Raw genomic sequence first — 18,294 nt, forward strand, 5'->3', positions numbered from 1 at the left:
ACCACTGTTCTCTTTATTCATACATGTAAGGCTCATATGCATGAGACATTTGAAGAGTAAATGAATAATAGTTATCAATAGCATCAATTTTAAAGTCTGAAGACGTGTTCAGAATAACTCACCTTCACATTAAATTCCTATAACATACATTTCTGTGAATTATTAGGACATAGTTGTCTCAGGACTGAAAATAACAGTATTTGAAACTTTAGGAAAAACTTCCATAAGAGTTCGATAAGCTTTAAAAGATTGTTTTATGTTTGTCAATGTCATTTCTATTGGTTAACTATTATTGACGTAAGGAAATTATTGAGGAAACTTTATTTAAATGGCTCACACCAATGTTCAAAAGCATTAAGAATTATTGTCATTGTCGTAATCTCCTCTTGTCGCTAAAATGAAATTAAAAATGTATAATTAATTATATCTGTCAGTTATGATCAGAATACGTGTGTTTTAGGTAAATGAAATACCCGCTAATTTTTCAACCTAAAATTCAACTGTCTCTACTGTAAAATTTCATTTTTTATTAACGAATGGGACGATCTCACTGGACACCTCTACAGCATTCACATCAAGGTAACCAATGCATTTGATTCTTAGTGGAAGCATAAACACTAGAATGTAAATACATCTAGCAAATTACTCTAACGTATGATGAACATTCCAGTACATTTATTCTGCCTATATTTAATGAAACATCATTCTGAGTGAAATTATGTTTATATATACAATTACTGTAAATTAGACCACTCTATTAAGCATAAATCATTTATGAATAGAAAAAATTTATCCTGTTTATTTTTTTTCAAAAAAACGTTCTGTAGACAAATTAGGCAAGAATAATGCGAAATCATGGAAACGAAAATGTGAAAATTGAAATTCCACTATTGATAAAAAAGAGATAAGCACCAAAAAGAGTATCAAAGCCACTGTAGCATTAAAGGTATACATAATTTGATGCAATTACATAAAAACTATTTAAACTCATTGTTTTTTATTGGGTGAGACACCTTAAATACAGATACAACAAGTAACTACAAATTAAGACAGTACATTGTGTTGAGGATTATCAATTTTAAAAAAGTAGAGCATACATACACTGAATAATAATGTCTGTTGTTCGAGATTTCCTAGTAAATTTACCGACTTTTCATTTTAAACAGAATAACAGGCGGTATAAATAAGCCAACAGAACAAATAGTTATGATAATATTAGCTATTTCTGCGCTACTTGTATACTGAAATGCATACTGTAATAGACTGAATATACCACCGATTGAATTTAATATACCACATACTGTTCCGAAGTAATGTACAGGAAAAGCAGTCAAGCAAAAGCCTACAGATGCACTAAATAACAATGAACGTAGCATAACAAAAAACAGAAATGCAAAATAATAAGCCACACGATTCGGTATAAATATTAAACAGCTTATGAGCATAGCACAAAATGCCATAAAAAATAGTGCAGGCGCTAAACCGAATATATATGTATAATAAATTTGATTTTTATGATGCTGGTCATTTATATTATAGCCATTTCGCATAATTTTTCGCCTACAATAGGCTTGCGATATATCCATTATGAAACCAGTAATTGGAGCGGCTAAAAATCCACACATTGAAAATGCTGATGAAATTTGCAATAGATGATCAATGGTTATTATGTCGTTTGGAAACAATTCGTTTATGATACGTTGTAATTGTCCAAGAAATGTTGAAAAACGAAATAATCCAAGCATAAACCATATTGTAATAAGCAAGAATGGTAGCGATATTATACAATCTTTTATTGATTGATAACGGAGGTCTATTATCATTTTGATTCTTCTAGATACTTCAATATTTTTTGCCTCTTTATCCAATGATGGCTGAAAATGAAAGTAAATAGTCAAACATGAAAGATCATGATCAGTTAAAAATAAAAATGTGATGAACAATTACTTTTTAATCTGCCTCGATAGTTTTAAGTTGTAATGAGGAGTTTTATGTTTCTCATTAGTGAAGTTTATATTTCAATTGATGTGCTAAACTCAAGCGCAAACTTTTTATTAATACTAATAGCAACAGTTGTATTGATAGCAATATCAGCATAACATAGGCTTAACTATATTCATCTTATATTTCAATCCAAGCAATCATCACGTCACTTTGTCAATATTATTCAATGAGATCATTTGACAACATTCATAGGAAGGAAATTTTGAACATTTAACTTTTAAACAGTATTGATGAACTCATCTACTGAACATTTATCTGCTGTTTTTCAAGATTCAGTCGAAACATTTAGTCACAGTTAAAGTGAGAGCAAACATAGTAAACATCAATAAATAATTACAAATCCATTGATCAACCACTGTTATTATAATTATTTTTTTCTACAATACACCGATACTGAAGAAAAAGTACCAGTGTCCATGTTGTTAGTTTTTACCATGCTAAAACTCATGTTACACCGAATGGTAGCTCACATTTTTTCATAAGATAACTTTATAAGCAACTTCAGTGGGTCCATAATTTATGGACGACCTTTGAGAACGTCCATCTACTAACTAGGACTAAATAAGTTATAAACTAGTGTGAGGAAATAGAATTAGGATTTAAAGTTAATGGTTATCTATTATTTATTTATTTATTTGAACACATAAATATTGGTAAAAGGATGCGCCAAATATGTATGCGCCACAACTGTTCATCGCAAACGATGAACAGTTAATGGTTACAGTTAGAAAATATATTTAGGGCTTTAGTCACGAATTGATATCGACTAAAATGCCAAAACGCTATTTAGCCAAATGGATGAGTGAATTTTGCGCTAAAATCCAAGATCTGTTATCTTATGTCTGATTGGTTCGTCCATAAGTTGTAGTATCGCCATAACTTTCAAAAGAAATTTATTTCATTCACAAATTGTATTTAACAATATAATGTTCAACATATATATTATCAAAGCATCATTTGTATGTGGAGATATGATAAAAAAAAATGTATAACTACTTTAAGAGGATCGTAGCTAGAGGAGAAACGACAAGTAATGCATCTACCATCCAGTAATTCTTATTCATACCGGAAATAGGTTTTGCATCTAAGTCACTAGAGAGATTGTTTGACAGCATTAGGATCATTCACCTGTATTGATATTCCAATTCCTTGTAAACTTCAATCATCAACCCCACATACTAATACTAAGGTACTTAATATCATTAAACCACAGGATAAATCTTTGACAGTATTAGATAATCAGTTGTCACCAGAACGTTTCTTGTCGCCCATACATAGAATGTATTAACAATCTAAAGACATCTAAAACTCACTTATGAATGCTAACAAAGAATTCAAAAGTCCACATATCATCAATACTGAAAAAGAATATAAATAATCAAGTGTGTAGTGTAGAACTCCGTCTGTAGCTCCTCTAGAGTTACTGCTGATCTCAATCCCGGGTAAAGAAGGAGAGTTGGGCATGGGGTCGGCAACCTCATTCCATAGAAAAAAATCTTGTCAGCAAAGAAGCGAACCAGATTAAACAAATCAAACCGTTTAAACTCTGCCCCCTGAGTTCAAGAAAGAACTATGACGCCTCCGGATGAAAGCTGACATTATTCGGATGTCGCGAGACCGATGCCTCTTCTAACAACTAGACCAACATTATCTATAGGTAGATGGAACGTCCGGATAATATGGGAGACCTGGAGGACCAATCAAATAGCAGCGGAAATGAAGAGACACAACTTGGTAGTACTCAGAATCAGCGAGTCATTGGACCCAAGTTGGACAGCAAAGGCTAGATATGGGAAAGATCCTGTTGTACTCCAGTCACGAGAAGGAAAATGCCCCCACACACTCAGGGAGTTGCTCTGATGCCCTTTAAAGAAGCACGAAATGCATTTATACGATGGGAATCTAATGGATCCAGAATCACCATAGCACCCATCAAAACAATGAAGGCAATCACAAGAAATGTTGTGCACCTACCAATGATAGCAACGACAACGATAAAGATCAGTTCTATGAGAGGCTGCGATCAATCATAGTGAAGTGCCCAAAAAAGGATCTCGCCATCCTAATGAGAGACCTAAATGCCAAAGTCGGAATGGACAACACCGGATATGAAGATATCATGGGACGACACGGACTGACTGGGAGAAACGAAAATGGGGAGAGGTTTTCAAATCTATGCACATTCAACAACTTGGTCATAGGTGGCACAATATTCCCACACAAACACACAAAGCTACATGGGTCTCACCGGATCACATCACGAAGAACCAGATAGATCATATTTGCCTCAATAAAAAGTTCAGAAGGACAATGAAAGACGTAAGAACCAGGAGATCACCACTTGGTTGTAGCCAACATTAAACTGAAGCTAAAAAAATACTGGACAGCTGGACAAACATCATTACGAAGGTTCAATGCAGTGTTTCTTTGATATACTGACAAACTTAACGAATTCAAGATAACTCTGACGAGTGGAACTCATCATTATACATCAACTTCACTGACTATGAGAAGGCATTTGACAGTGTGGATAGGAGGATTTTATGGAAATTTCGTCGACACTATGGTGTGAGTATCTGAAAAGATCGTCAACATCATACGGAACTCATACGACAGACTACAGCGCAAAGTCGTGCATGGAGGACAGCTGACAGATGCATCCCAATTAAGGGCCCGAGTCAGACAAGGCTGTTTGTTCTCCTCCTTCCTCTTTCTTCTGGTGATTGACTGGATTATGAAGACCTCGACATGAGGGAAAACACGGAATACAATGGAAAGCTCAGAAACAATTAGACGATTTGGACTTCGCAGATGACCTAGCCCTCCTATCACATTTATTTTTTATTTATTTTAACACATAAATATTGGTACAAGAGGGCACTAAATATATATGCGCCACACCATACTTGTGTGTGTGTGCTGTGATACTGCCCGGGTGCCCAGACCGAAGCAGGCCTCCTATCACATACACACGAACAAATGCAGATGAACACAACTAGTGTAGCAGCAGCCTCTGCATCAGTAGGCCTCAACATACACAAAGGAAAAAGCAAGATCCTCAAATACAACACGGAGAACATCAACCCAATCACATTTGATGGAGAAGCTCTGGAAGATGTGGAATCCTTCACGTACCTGGGCAGCATCATCGATGAACAAGGAGGACCAGATGTTGGTGTAAATGTAAAGATTGGTAAGGCAAGGGCAGCATCCATACAGTTAAAGAACATATGGAACTCAAAACAACTGTCAGCAAACATCAAAGTCAGATTCTTCAATACGAATGTCAACACAGTTCTATTGTACGGAACTGAAATGTGGAGAACCACTAAAACTATCATAAAAAAGTACAAGCACTTATAAACAATTGTCTACGTAAGATACTCCAAATTTGTTGGTTGGCCACTACCAGCAACAACTTACTGCGAGAGAGAACAAACCGAATTCCAGGTGAAGAGGAAATTAGGAAAAGACGCTGGAGTTGGATAGGATATACATTGCGGAAATTAACAAACTGCATCACGAGGTAAGCTGGAACTTGGAATCCTGGGATGAGACGGAAAAGAGGAAAGCCAAAGATTATATTATGTCAAGAAGTGAAAGCAGACATGAAAAGCACCTAGGAAGAACTGAAAATGATTGCCCAGGACAGAGTTCGGTGGAGAGTGCTGGTGTGCGGCTTATGCTCCTCCACGAGGGGTAACAGACGTAAGTAAGTAAGTGTAGTGTAGAGTAACAAAATTCCAAACCACCCAGTCTACAAACGATGACCCATTTATGTTCCTTTCAATCTAGCTGAATAATTACCAACAATTATGTGAATAATCCTATTTCGACAAACTTCAAAACACATTCCTATTATAAATTGGAGTTTACAAGGTGATAAATATCCTTCCCAGTTCCTACCATCCAAACATTGGAAAGTAAAAACTACAAGTTGATTTAATTATCAAAGTTATCATATTGTCTAAAAAGTATTACCGTGTTTTCATTATTATCCCTGACGCATCCTTGAGACAGTTTTTCCTGTTCACCAACATTCTCACTTGTTACAGCATCGCTAAAGTTGCTTGCAAATTTTCTCATGTCATCTGACCTTGTGGTTAAAATAAATGTAGCCATGAATAGACCAACACATATAGAAACAATCGCTAGGATAATGAATGATTTCTGTAATGAAAACTGTGAATATGTTTCAGAAAGTATAAATGCTATTAGTGTGCTAGAGTCGAAAGCACCAGAGAGAAGAGATATTCCGAACCCTCGATATTTTGGAAACATCGAAGTGATATGTTGATTGCATATAAGATTTGAAGTACTCCCTATAGCGACCAGTATACCGGCAATATAATACAATGGTTCTGTTTCCCTATGTATAAAGGCAAATAATAGTGTTCCAACAAAATACATGGTTATAGCTACCAACTTTAAAGCCCTTAATCCAACTTTATCCATGAATATACCAGAGAATGAAATAAGACAATTTTGCGTGACAATCCAAACAATAAAACCATTTCCAAATATAGAGTCATCATATAAACAGGTGTTCGTTGCATTACTACAATTATATGCAGACACCCCTAATGATTTCCAAGCTGGTATAAGGGAATTGAAACCGTAGTAATATCCTCCAAAAAAAAATAGTTCCAGTATTCCAACAGTAATCCCAACCCATCTTCTGGTTTTTGGTTGACAAAGACCGTCAAGCTTCTGACCTACAAGTAAAATAAAAACTCAGCAAATAATTAAATTCAAAGAGATCGAAAAACAGTTAAATTAAATTTTGAAAAAGAATAACTATATAAGTCTAATGATTACTGTCGCTAACGACAGAGACTTTCAGCGACGGGCTTCCAAGACAAATTTTGTTAACGGAGTTGTTTTGAGAGAGAATAAAGTATATTAGGTCTTAATAACAAAAAACAGCTATGTATTTTCGAGTTGACAATTTGCCCATAATTTCAAAAACCAAATACATCTAAGTCATTGATTGAACACCAAGGACTGATAAATAAAGAAGGCAGAAGATATACTAACAGTTTTCTTTCAGATGTCTGTCTTCAAAAATCAGATTTCATACAACACTTCTTCAGTTTAATAACCTGTCGAGTCTTTTCCAAAGTTAATACTTTTGTTACGAACTGAAACTAAAGAGAACGATGGTCAAATAAATCCCTATAATCTAGTTTAAAATATCTCAGCGGCTTTCACCTTTGGTTCTGAATGAACATAAGCACAAAAAACACAGGTTCCGTATATAATTTTAAACGAGACAAATTAGTACATATAACCTCATCATAAAAAAACTGGCTCTTACTGACTAATGACTCACAAAGACAACATAAATACGATAAGTTAATATCGGTAAATGGATTTTCCAAGGTCATTGTGAGGAGCTGTGAACAGCGAAAGATTACCGTGGCACCCTAATAGGTATTCATAAAAACAATAAATGGTGATCGCATTGTATATAACATCTTTGATATCACCCACATAAAAAGTAAAATACAATTTTATCGCCAAAATTTAGCAAGAGATGAGAAAATACCGGTGGCCCGTTATCCTATTTGGTGCTTCATGTGAGTATTATACTGAGTGATTATATGTCATATTGATTAGTAGTTTACTCTCATCTAGACAGTTATCCAGTTACCAAAGTTTTACACTGAAAGATCATAGAAACTACTTCAATTCACTTATATCGTTCACGACATTTCTTGATAGTTGAGAAGACTGGGAATACTTTAAAAAACAAGTCAGTGTTATTAAATATGAGGGATTATGATAAGTAAATCATTCATGCCTAAGAAATTTGAATCCTAGTACAAAAGAGCGTTGACAGATCCGCATCAGCACGAATAAAAAAATCAGTAATACGAAAGTCCGAAAATGCCAAATAAAAGTATCAAAGACGTGCACATTCGAATAACAAAGTAGTTGATATGACGAGTAATAAACTAATCAGTTGGAATGAAAATGACGGAATTAATTTTTTCCATTCGTTTGTGATACGTATTTACATCTTAAGAAGGTTGTTAAAAAAGGCTAGGAAATTGAATTGAGTCTTCATTTAGCAAGACATCAGTAATAAAAATACATTTGCTGTGAGTCATTTTACTCACAATTTCCACAGGACTGACACACTCGCTAGATATGAATGTAATTAATAATGATAGTATTTTTGAGGACCGCTTCATAATTAACCAGTAATACAGCGAAATAACTTTTGTTTATTACACCCGAATATAGATTTTACAATGCCTAATGCGAAACAAACCCAAAAGTGAAGTGAGAAGTAAACAATCTTTTTCCAACTAAAGTGGTCCCAACAGCTCTAAACAGTTATTTTTCATTATTTACAACTTGGATTATCTCCGTAGGTTAACAAGATGTCACCGGGCGGTTCCGAACCATTCGAATCCTGAACTTGAAAAGCATGATTCCAGGTAAAACATTTCCGACAATCGCTACTAAAATTTCATGCTATTGACTCTTTGTATAATCTTTTGCGCAACACAGCACTTATGACTTACTAAATGAATCATAAATAAATGTTAGGATAAACGTAACCACTTGCACTGCAATTGGTAAACTAAAGGTAAGTGTTTTTAGGCAGCACATAAGCAGTAGAATTGTCATTTGAATGGTAGCGTGGTGTGGAGTTTTGTTCAAGAAGAGCGAATTGCCAGTTAGTATTGCTGCATTTCTCTACTGAAACATTAGACAATCGGAATCGAAAACCACAGTCATTCAGTTAGCTACGACTCAGAACTAGGCACATATATGCATTGGCTTAAGTTGTCACACCTCATTGACACAACAAGATGAACACCAAATTCATAGTAGTTAATTAAACTTCTTAATTTACAAGGCAACCTGGTTTCGGACTGTCTTCATAAATGGCATAAGGGTATAAATAACGTAGCACAGTTGCACCAGCGACTAACTGAAATCTGGCTCACAAATAACAATTCTTTAACGAGAAATATCACTGAAAAATGAATTTTTTCTAGGGAAACAACCAGCCACAGAAAACCAAAACCTTTTAATAAACGAGTGGTAAGTTGTTAATCAGTGAGTTTCATGACTCTTTGTGAGCCAAATTACTGGAACTTCATTAGATTAAGGAGTTGTGGTTTGATCCATTACTTACTACTCCCAACCAGCTACTAGCTCTTTAAAAACCTACCAATCAACCTTCTTGTACAAATTTAGTTGGGATCGAGTCCTGTGAATTTTCATGCTAGATTAAGGAGCGAAAAATAACTTTCATATAATACTGAAACTGTAATCACAAGGAACGATCGGAAATGATCACAGTATCAACTGAAACGACTCACTGACACAGGAATATGTAAGAAAATTCTAGAATATGAACCGTCATATATGACAGTTGTAGAAATATGACCCAGAAATATTCAAAACATTTACTTTCCACCGAGTATGGGTCAGACCAAACCCAAGGCTACCGTTTGTGATTAGGCAGTTCTTTGTAGTTGAAAATCGGTAGTTCAATTTGACCAACCGCATAAAAGTGTAAAGAGGAAATAAAGACATATAGAAAGATGCAAGCTATCACCAGCTGAATGTTCAGGAGCTACAAATAGACGACTGAAAAGGAGAATTATCTAGGTTTATGTTTCTTTAAGATTACTGATCGACGCAACATAGCTATAATAAAATATATATTTGTATTCTTTTTAACTTCATCCAACAATAATGACTAAAAATAGGAGACGCTTCTCTTAACAGCACTAAATATCTAAAAGAGAACAAACAGTTCTGAAACTCATAAAAGGATTGGTCTATCTTAAATTTCACCAGACTCACACAAACCCATAACCTCGAAATTCCAATTTTGAAAAGCCACCCGACACAAAAATGTCTATTTTATATCGTAAAATAACCAATTTAAAATTTTGTACTCAAGCTTAGAGAGTGAATGATTCCATGATAGTGTACTGTATTTAGGCTCAGATTGACTTAGTTTTTTCGACTATATAAACACACACCTCCTTAGTTCTCCTATAAGTGTCCAATCAAAATATCCATTGTCCATGTATACGTTTAAGGTTAACCAACCGTTTTTCAGCCAACAATGGAAGTGCAACATCTAGCGTTTTCGAGTAGTTTCCACTTCGTTTAATTGGTGGGTGCTGCTTGTGAGCATGATGATCACTGGGGATTTCATTTCAATCATCCAAATCTACATGATTTCTCTGGAAGTGACGCTAAAGCGTATTACAACTTCCATAATAAGAGAGCAATTACGACGAAAGTTGAAGCTTAAAATGGAATCTTTTGTGAAAACTATGTCCTAAAATGCAGCGCTCATCCACCATACAAACGTAAAAATGTTGGCAATGCGCATATATTGGCACTGAAAACAGACCCATCACAAATGCACAGGCATATGCCTACTCTCAACAAATATGTTTCAAGTGTATCTGAATTTCTTGCATCTATGTTCATTTGTATGTATGGGTGAATAGCGAAATGTACGCCGTCACTGTCATTTCTGTGAGCCATGACTGGTACTTGCTTGTTCTGCAATATCCCGTCTATGCTTTCTTTGTAATTACTGATATTTCAGCTGGCTATAATATGTCTACTTATGATAGGTTTAAAAAACCATTTTCCTCTACAGATTCATTCATTCTTAGCTTTCTATAGTGGTGGAAATACGGTGAATTGACTTTGCTGTAAGTCTAAAGTGTGGTCATCATAAGTACTTCATTCATTAATTTCAAAGTTTTTTGAGTATCCATAATTGAGTCCGAAAAGCTGTTTAGTGTTGCCTATTTCATTGACTTTTGCGGTCGCCTTTGTCTAACCTCCAACCGCTACCGACGATCATTACGTAGACATTTTTCAGTCTACGCTCATTCTTTACCTCATTCGGAAGCGTAGGTCATGTGGTAGGGAGGCGATGTATTGTGTTTCTATCGTTTGGTGTTCTTACTTCCTTAGTCAGAAAAATTCAAATCTCCTGAAAGCGATTTTCAATCTTTGTCCCTTACACCACGGAATGGCACTTCACCTTCAATGTTCTGATAAGCTGATCTTGTTTAGTGAGTTCTTAAGCCTCTGGTGGCCTAAATCCATCCGAATGGATAAATATTTGGGACCGGTCACACACGGATCTATAGCAGATAGTTCGCAGTGGGCTAGGTCCTTAATTTTTAAAGCCTTACCGGGAAGTTTGGATTCTCTGATGCCAGGCAGAGTGGGCCTTTTTGGGACTGAGTCACCATGATTGTCAACCTCAGTCAAACTGCATCACGATAGCAGACAGGATCAAAGTACATAGCTGCTAGGTACATAAGGTTATCAAGTAAAAGATTCACCCCTATCGCAACTATTTACCACCAAGATTACATAGAACCATGCCTTTTGAATGACGGACTGAAAAGATACTATCAAGTGGAATCCTAAAGAACCAGCAGTTACGGTGCATGCATGCGGCTTAAACGAGCTAGGAGCCAATGCTTGCAGGTTATGAGAAAAGACACGAACTATTATCAAACTGAGTTGATCGGCAGATCTGTCTCTCATCTTGAAAGTTTGTTCCTTTATCCGGCTTCCTTTCGTCAAGCCAAAGTTAGAAATTTTAAATACCTAGTTTCTAATATCACAGCCAACAACAATAATGATGTCACTGTGCTCTCGGTTTGACAATACTTCCGTAAATTCTAACCTTCATCTAAAACCGTATCGATGATGGCTTTAATTAAAACCTAAGTTAAATCTCGGAAGTGGATATAAGTACCAACTTCGATCACTGTTAACTATAGCGCCCAAATAAGTAGACATCCCCTCACCCGGCAATGATTCACTCTGTTTTACTGAAAGAAGCCGTCTAGATTCGGAAAAGGCCCTATAGTCCAGTGTTTTCACATTCAGTTGGCCTAGGCGTGGTCTAACATAATTATACACTGACACATGTCATTCCAACTGTTAGAAGAATCCAAACCAATGATCATTCAAACTGCCATCTGGAAAATCTCCTTCATTGACTACAAAGGTATTGGTATCTGTGTATTGCAATTGCCTTTAAAATTATGATTTAGTTCAGTAATAGTACATTTATCCTCGCTTCTGTAATAAAAATTGTAGATTTGTCATGATGTGACTACCTAATCTATAGGATCTTACTATCAACTTGTACTTTTACCTATTATGTGTAGTGACTTATTCTATTTCATAGTGATTATTGACCCATAGTGCCTTGATTGGTTTAAAATTTTCGTATAAATATTCATGTATATTAGAGTAAAGTCTGATGACGATCTAATTGAAAACAGTTGTTTGCTTATATGTGTTGTTCTAATTTTCACAATGGGAATCTTTAATATTATAAAAGACGCATCATGGTCTACACTGACTCGTTTTATCTTGAAAATCAGCAATATAATTTTTTGCAATTTTGAAGAACACATTTGAGCTGGGGACAGAATATATGTAATGTGAAAAGGAATGAGTTAAGCAGGATGACCACGTCTGCAAGGCCAAGCCGTGTCATACCGATCAACCGTTTGCACCCTCGCAATCTTTTGTCTTCTGTGAGTGTAACATGTTTAACGCAAATCTCATCAGAAATCACATACTCATCTTCAAAGATAGTGAGATGAGGAACCAGTAACACCACAGGCCTAAGCGACCGTTTGTTATCCATAAACCTTTTTTCATCCTAACAGCAAGGTTTGTTTCAATCACTTCGATCCATACCCAGAAGAAGTAGTGAATTATAAATTCTCGACGCAGAAGCTTGTAAGGCTAAATTTTCATCTATGACGCCCACGACCATCCTAACCATTCGAGTGACGCGTCATTAGATATTTGTGACCAAGTTGCTACAGCAGCGACCGGTGATCCAGACAAAACTATTACTGTCTCGAGTAGCTCTAATGTAGAGGCTACTCCGCCTAAGTCCCGAAGTAAAGCCCCGTCAAACATTGCTATGAATTGAGATGGTGGAGATTTGTAGCTCAGGCGGATGATTTTGGTGGAGTTTTGTTCTCTGAGCTGGATGGTTTGGTCGTGGAGCTTTCATCGTTCTTCCGAACGATATCATCAGCACAAACTTCAGATAGAAGTGAAGTGTTCGAATTTCTCCATATGTGTTTCACAGCTTGTTCTGTGCACCTCGATGTTGATTGGTTCTTGTTGACCTTAAATTTATCATTGTTTACTTCTTTGTTTTGGTTGTGTCTCCCATTGGTTTGATTGTTGTTCCTATATTTATGCATGATTTTCCTGATTGGTTGATAAATTGGATTGATTTCAATATGTTTGTTGATTGCTGATTGACCTGAGTGCCAAGCTTCTAAAAATTCTCTGGTGTTTTTGGAGTTTCCTCTGTCTAAGGTTTCTACATTTTCCCAATCGAATGAGTGTCCGTAGTTATCCACGTGTATTGATATAAGTGAAGAGATATCATGGCGTTTGACTGCTAATTGATGTTCATGTAGGCGTAGGTGGAGGGGGCGTCCGCTTTGTCCGATGTAGTGTTTGTCGCAGTTGGTACAATTTATTTTGTAGATGATGTGTGATTTGTTTTCTTTTGTTATTTCATCTTTTGATTTGTATAGGATTGATTATAGAGAACAAAACTCCACCAAAATCATCCACCTGAGCTACAAATCTTCTTTACCATCTCAAAATCATATGAGCGTAATACGCTCCTCGTTGTTCGAAAATGAGAGAATTTCGCCAAAAGGCAGGCTTCCACTCGAGAACAACTATATTTTCTCCATGAGTGTCTTCGCCAGCATGTTCTACCTCCAATCAACTGCCCATTAGGATGGAGAATAGCCGAGCAAAGTGGAAGAAAAATGGTACACCTAATGATAACGGATGTACACTACAGGATCTGCAAATACAAACACGTCATAGAGGACCAAAAGATAAAGTTACAAAGGATGCTCATATCTGAACATTTGGAAATCGTGACAACAGCCATCGAGATATCATGCAAACGACATAGAGAACAAAGAAGAAACACCTTAAAGAAAAAACTAATCAAGATCTCAAAACCACCCATGGAAGAAAACACAAACAACTGCGTGATCAATCTGTCAAAACAACCACTAAGAAATACGGAAGAACACCTGCTCCAAAAAGGATTAAACTACAATACAAGCGACGCCTCAAAGCTGGAGTTCTTCGCAGCACTAGAGTCATCACTCAAAACTTCCGGAATCAGTGAATTAACGCAACAGGAAATAAGGAAGACTATAGTACCGATAACTCAACAAGTGAAAGAAAACAACCTACTGACTCCACAAGAACAAAAGGCCTTGAAAGAACTCAGAAATAGAAAAGATATTGTCATAATACCAGCGGACAAAGGACGCACTACAGTAATCATGGACAAAGAAGAATACGTCGACAAAGCCGAAGAACTACTCGAAGATAAGAGCACATACAAACTGATGGACACAAATCCCGTCAAAAATTAGACAACCAAATTTCAAAGACTTTAAACAAGATAGTTAAAGCAGGAGAAATAACAAGACCAATGGAGAATGAAATCCAGTGGACCAGTACTCCCTCGATTCTACGGTAGTCCCAAAATACACAAACCAAACATTCCACCACGTCCAATAGTAGCGCTCCCCGGAACGCCAACATACAATTTGTCAAAAGAAAATTCACGAATACTGAGACATCTAGTAGATTCAGCCAAACACTCCATCAAATCCCCAACACAATTCCTGGACCAAATTAAGGATATCCAAATCAACAACGACGAACTCATGATATCCTTCGACGTAACAGCACTGTTAACCTCAATTGAACCACAGCTAGCAAAAGAAACTATATCCCTGCTACTCAACAACGACACAAATCTCATCAAATACACGACGCTTCAAATTCAAGGTCTACTGGAACTCATCGATTTATGCCTAACAACTTATTTTCAATTCAACAATAAAATCTACGAACAAACAAAAGGGACACCAATGGGATCACCAATATCAGGACTGATCGCAGAGGCAGTGATGAAAAGACTAGAAGCCACGATATTACCAGTGATCAAGCCAAAAATTTGGATTCGCTACGTAGACGACACCTTTGTCATCGTCAAAAAGGATGAACTGGAAAACACATACAAACTGATCAACAACGTTTTCAACGACATCAAGTTCACAATGGAACAGGAGTCAAACAACCAACTAGCATTCTTGGATATATTGATCACTAGAACTGATACAGGAAACCTGGAAACTCAAGTATATAGGAAACCGACCCATACAGATCAAATCCTCAACTACAACAGCAACAACTCAAGAGCTCACAAAATCAACTGCGTACACACATTGTTCAAGAGGGCGAGGACACACTGAAGCACACTGGCAGCACGAAAGAATGAAGAGAAATACCTGAAGGACATATTTCAAAGGAACGGCTACCCAATCAACTTCATCAAAAAGCACCAACAGCACATAGCATCAGAACCCAAATCAAGCACAAAAATCAACAAAAGGATCACCCTACCGTACATACAAGGAATACCAGAAACCACAAAGAGACTGCTGAAAACCTTCGGGATAGGTGTGACACATAAACCAACAAAATCATTACAATCAATCCTATGTAAACCAAAAGATGAAATAACAAAAGAAAACAAATCACACATCATCTACAAAATAAATTGTACCAACTGCGACAAACACTACATCGGACAAAGCGGACGCCCCCTCCACCTACGCCTACATGAACATCAATTAGCAGTCAAACGCCATGATATCTCTTCACTTATATCAATACACGTGGATAACTACGGACACTCATTCGATTGGGAAAATGTAGAAACCTTAGACAGAGGAAACTCCAAAAACACCAGAGAATTTTTAGAAGCTTGGCACTCAGGTCAATCAGCAATCAACAAACATATTGAAATCAATCCAATTTATCAACCAATCAGGAAAATCATGCATAAATATAGGAACAACAATCAAACCAATGGGAGACACAACCAAAACAAAGAAGTAAACAATGATAAATTTAAGGTCAACAAGAACCAATCAACATCGAGGTGCACAGAACAAGCTGTGAAACACATATGGAGAAATTCGAACACTTCACTTCTATCTGAAGTTTGTGCTGATGATATCGTTCGGAAGAACGATGAAAGCTCCACGACCAAACCATCCAGCTCAGAGAACAAAACTCCACCAAAATTGCTATGAGTCACTCACTCGATTACCATGACTCTGTTACAGTGAAAATTAATTGTAAGATCCCAGTGGCTAATATGCAGAATCGAACTCGTGATTCAAATATTCGTATCCGACCAGATTGGCCGCTTGAGGATCGAATCAAGTAGAAGAATTCTCTTACGGAGTTGAGAACTCGCAAGTTAAATGGCGAAACTAACCTTACTATTAAGGGTTTTCGGGTCGTCAGGTCTTGGAAGCCAATGCTTCCGAGGCCTGTATTGGTAGAACGAATGATTACCAAAACACCTTAAGTGTGTGCTGCACGAACGCCCGTAGTCTTAGAAATAAAACGTCCAAGCGAAGTCTGATGGTGGATGAATTAAGTCCTGATATATTTGTTGTTACAGAAACTTGGTTCACCGTAGATATAGAATGTTCCCCCATCATTGCAGACTATATCTGTATTAGAAGTGATAGAGTTTTGATTCGCAGGGGGGAGGCATAATGTTATATGTTAGGGACCACTTTCGTATACAATCAGTCATATCGGAGGCGCATGTTAGTGGTACATGTGAGGTAGCATGTTGTAAAATTAAATTGAGAAATGGGTTACTATAGAGAGAATATACCGTAGTCCGCGTTGTCTTGCTGACGACTTTATTTTAAGACACACCTGTTCTTGGAGTATGGCAGAATGTCTCATTATTGGGGACTTCAGCGCACTGCATATCAACTGGATAGAGCTTACAGCTACAGGTGTTGGTTTCGATAGCGACCTTTTATCAACCGCTATTCAGTGTGCACTTGTACAATGTATCACAAAACCGACACATTTTGGTTTTCAACATGATCCGTCACTGCAGGACCTTGCCCTCACTCACCACTATGAAGATGTCTTTGTTATTCAGCGAATTCCCCCACTAGTGAACAGTGATCACGTTGTACTTTACTTTAAGTTTAGGACACATGGGATACAATTTGCATCTGCCCCACCCCGTCCCAATATCTGGCGAGCTAATATTCCGGCAATCAGAGCCTGTGCTATCTCGACAGATTAGTCGGTCGACGCGGATGGATCGATCGAAGACGAATGGAACAAGTTTAAGGCTGCATTCGGGTCCGTAACATCACCATTTATCTAACGGTTAGCACGTAAGCTATCACATTGCCATTGAATCTGTACAAGTGACTGAGGAAACTGTCCTTCCATTGATAACTAACCTCAAACTTTGTAAGATACCGGGCCTTTACGTGTTACATCCACGGCTTGCGGACATTATTTCAAAACCGCTCGCGACACTCTTCAACATGTCCCTCTCACTCGCCCAATTACCTAGAGATTTGAAAGACGCTATAATCAGTCCTGCATCTAAGGATAGTCAGAGACAGATCGTATCTAACTACCGGCCTGTCAATCTAACCAGTATAGTCGTTAAGTTACTTGAAAAGATAGCTCGGGTTAAGTTGCTAAGTCGCATAGATTCACTCAATCTGTTAGCTCATCAGCAACATGGATTTTGTAACAAGCGTTCGCGCTTGACTAATTTATTGCGATATAGGATTGGACAGCAGCCTTAGACAAAGGTCTGTCTGCCGATGTGATATTCATAGGTTTTTGGAAAGCATTTAACAAGGTTTCACACTTGGGTCTTATGCAGAAGCTCTCGAGCTTTGCGATAATAGACGCTGTATAGGAATGGATAGGAAACTTCTCATGTGACTGCATACGGAGAGTGAGGGTCAATGGAACGCTATCCGAATGGAAGCCGGTCAAAAGTGGTGTACCCCAAGGCAACATATTAGGTCTATCTTCCCTTCTCTACGTTAGTTAGTTACCGCTATTGATTAAGTCATCAACATCACTGTTTTTGGATGGTGTCAAAATTCGAGGAGCAGTAAAAAGTGAGGCTGATCATTTGGATCTGCAAGCTGACTTAGACGAATTAGTTAGATGGGCTCGGGGTTGGAACTTAGAAATCAACTACAAGAAGAGTGTGTTAATGCACATCGGTCGCGGTAGTAGTTACCATTATACTATTGATGGCAAACCTCCTCCATGCGTTCAGGAACATAAAGGCTTAGGAGTAATAATAGGTCGTGACTTGAAAACAACTACTCATTGCAA

General features: G+C 37.1%; 1 protein-coding gene across 1 annotated transcript; it reads right to left on the reverse strand.

Moving 5' to 3' along the window:
- Positions 1-771: 771 nt before the first annotated feature.
- MS3_00010780 (uncharacterized protein) lies at positions 772-9,883 on the reverse strand (the record flags this gene model as incomplete). The annotated part of the gene is made up of 3 exons (XM_051219181.1): positions 772-1,874; positions 5,986-6,719; positions 9,835-9,883. Coding segments are annotated over 3 exons (1,515 nt in total), but the record flags the coding sequence as incomplete, so codon positions are not given.
- Between the last annotated feature and the right edge of the window lie 8,411 nt (positions 9,884-18,294).

This window comes from Schistosoma haematobium, chromosome 2 (genome assembly GCF_000699445.3).
Source record: "Schistosoma haematobium chromosome 2, whole genome shotgun sequence".
In the NCBI taxonomy this organism is placed as follows: domain Eukaryota; kingdom Metazoa; phylum Platyhelminthes; class Trematoda; order Strigeidida; family Schistosomatidae; genus Schistosoma; species Schistosoma haematobium.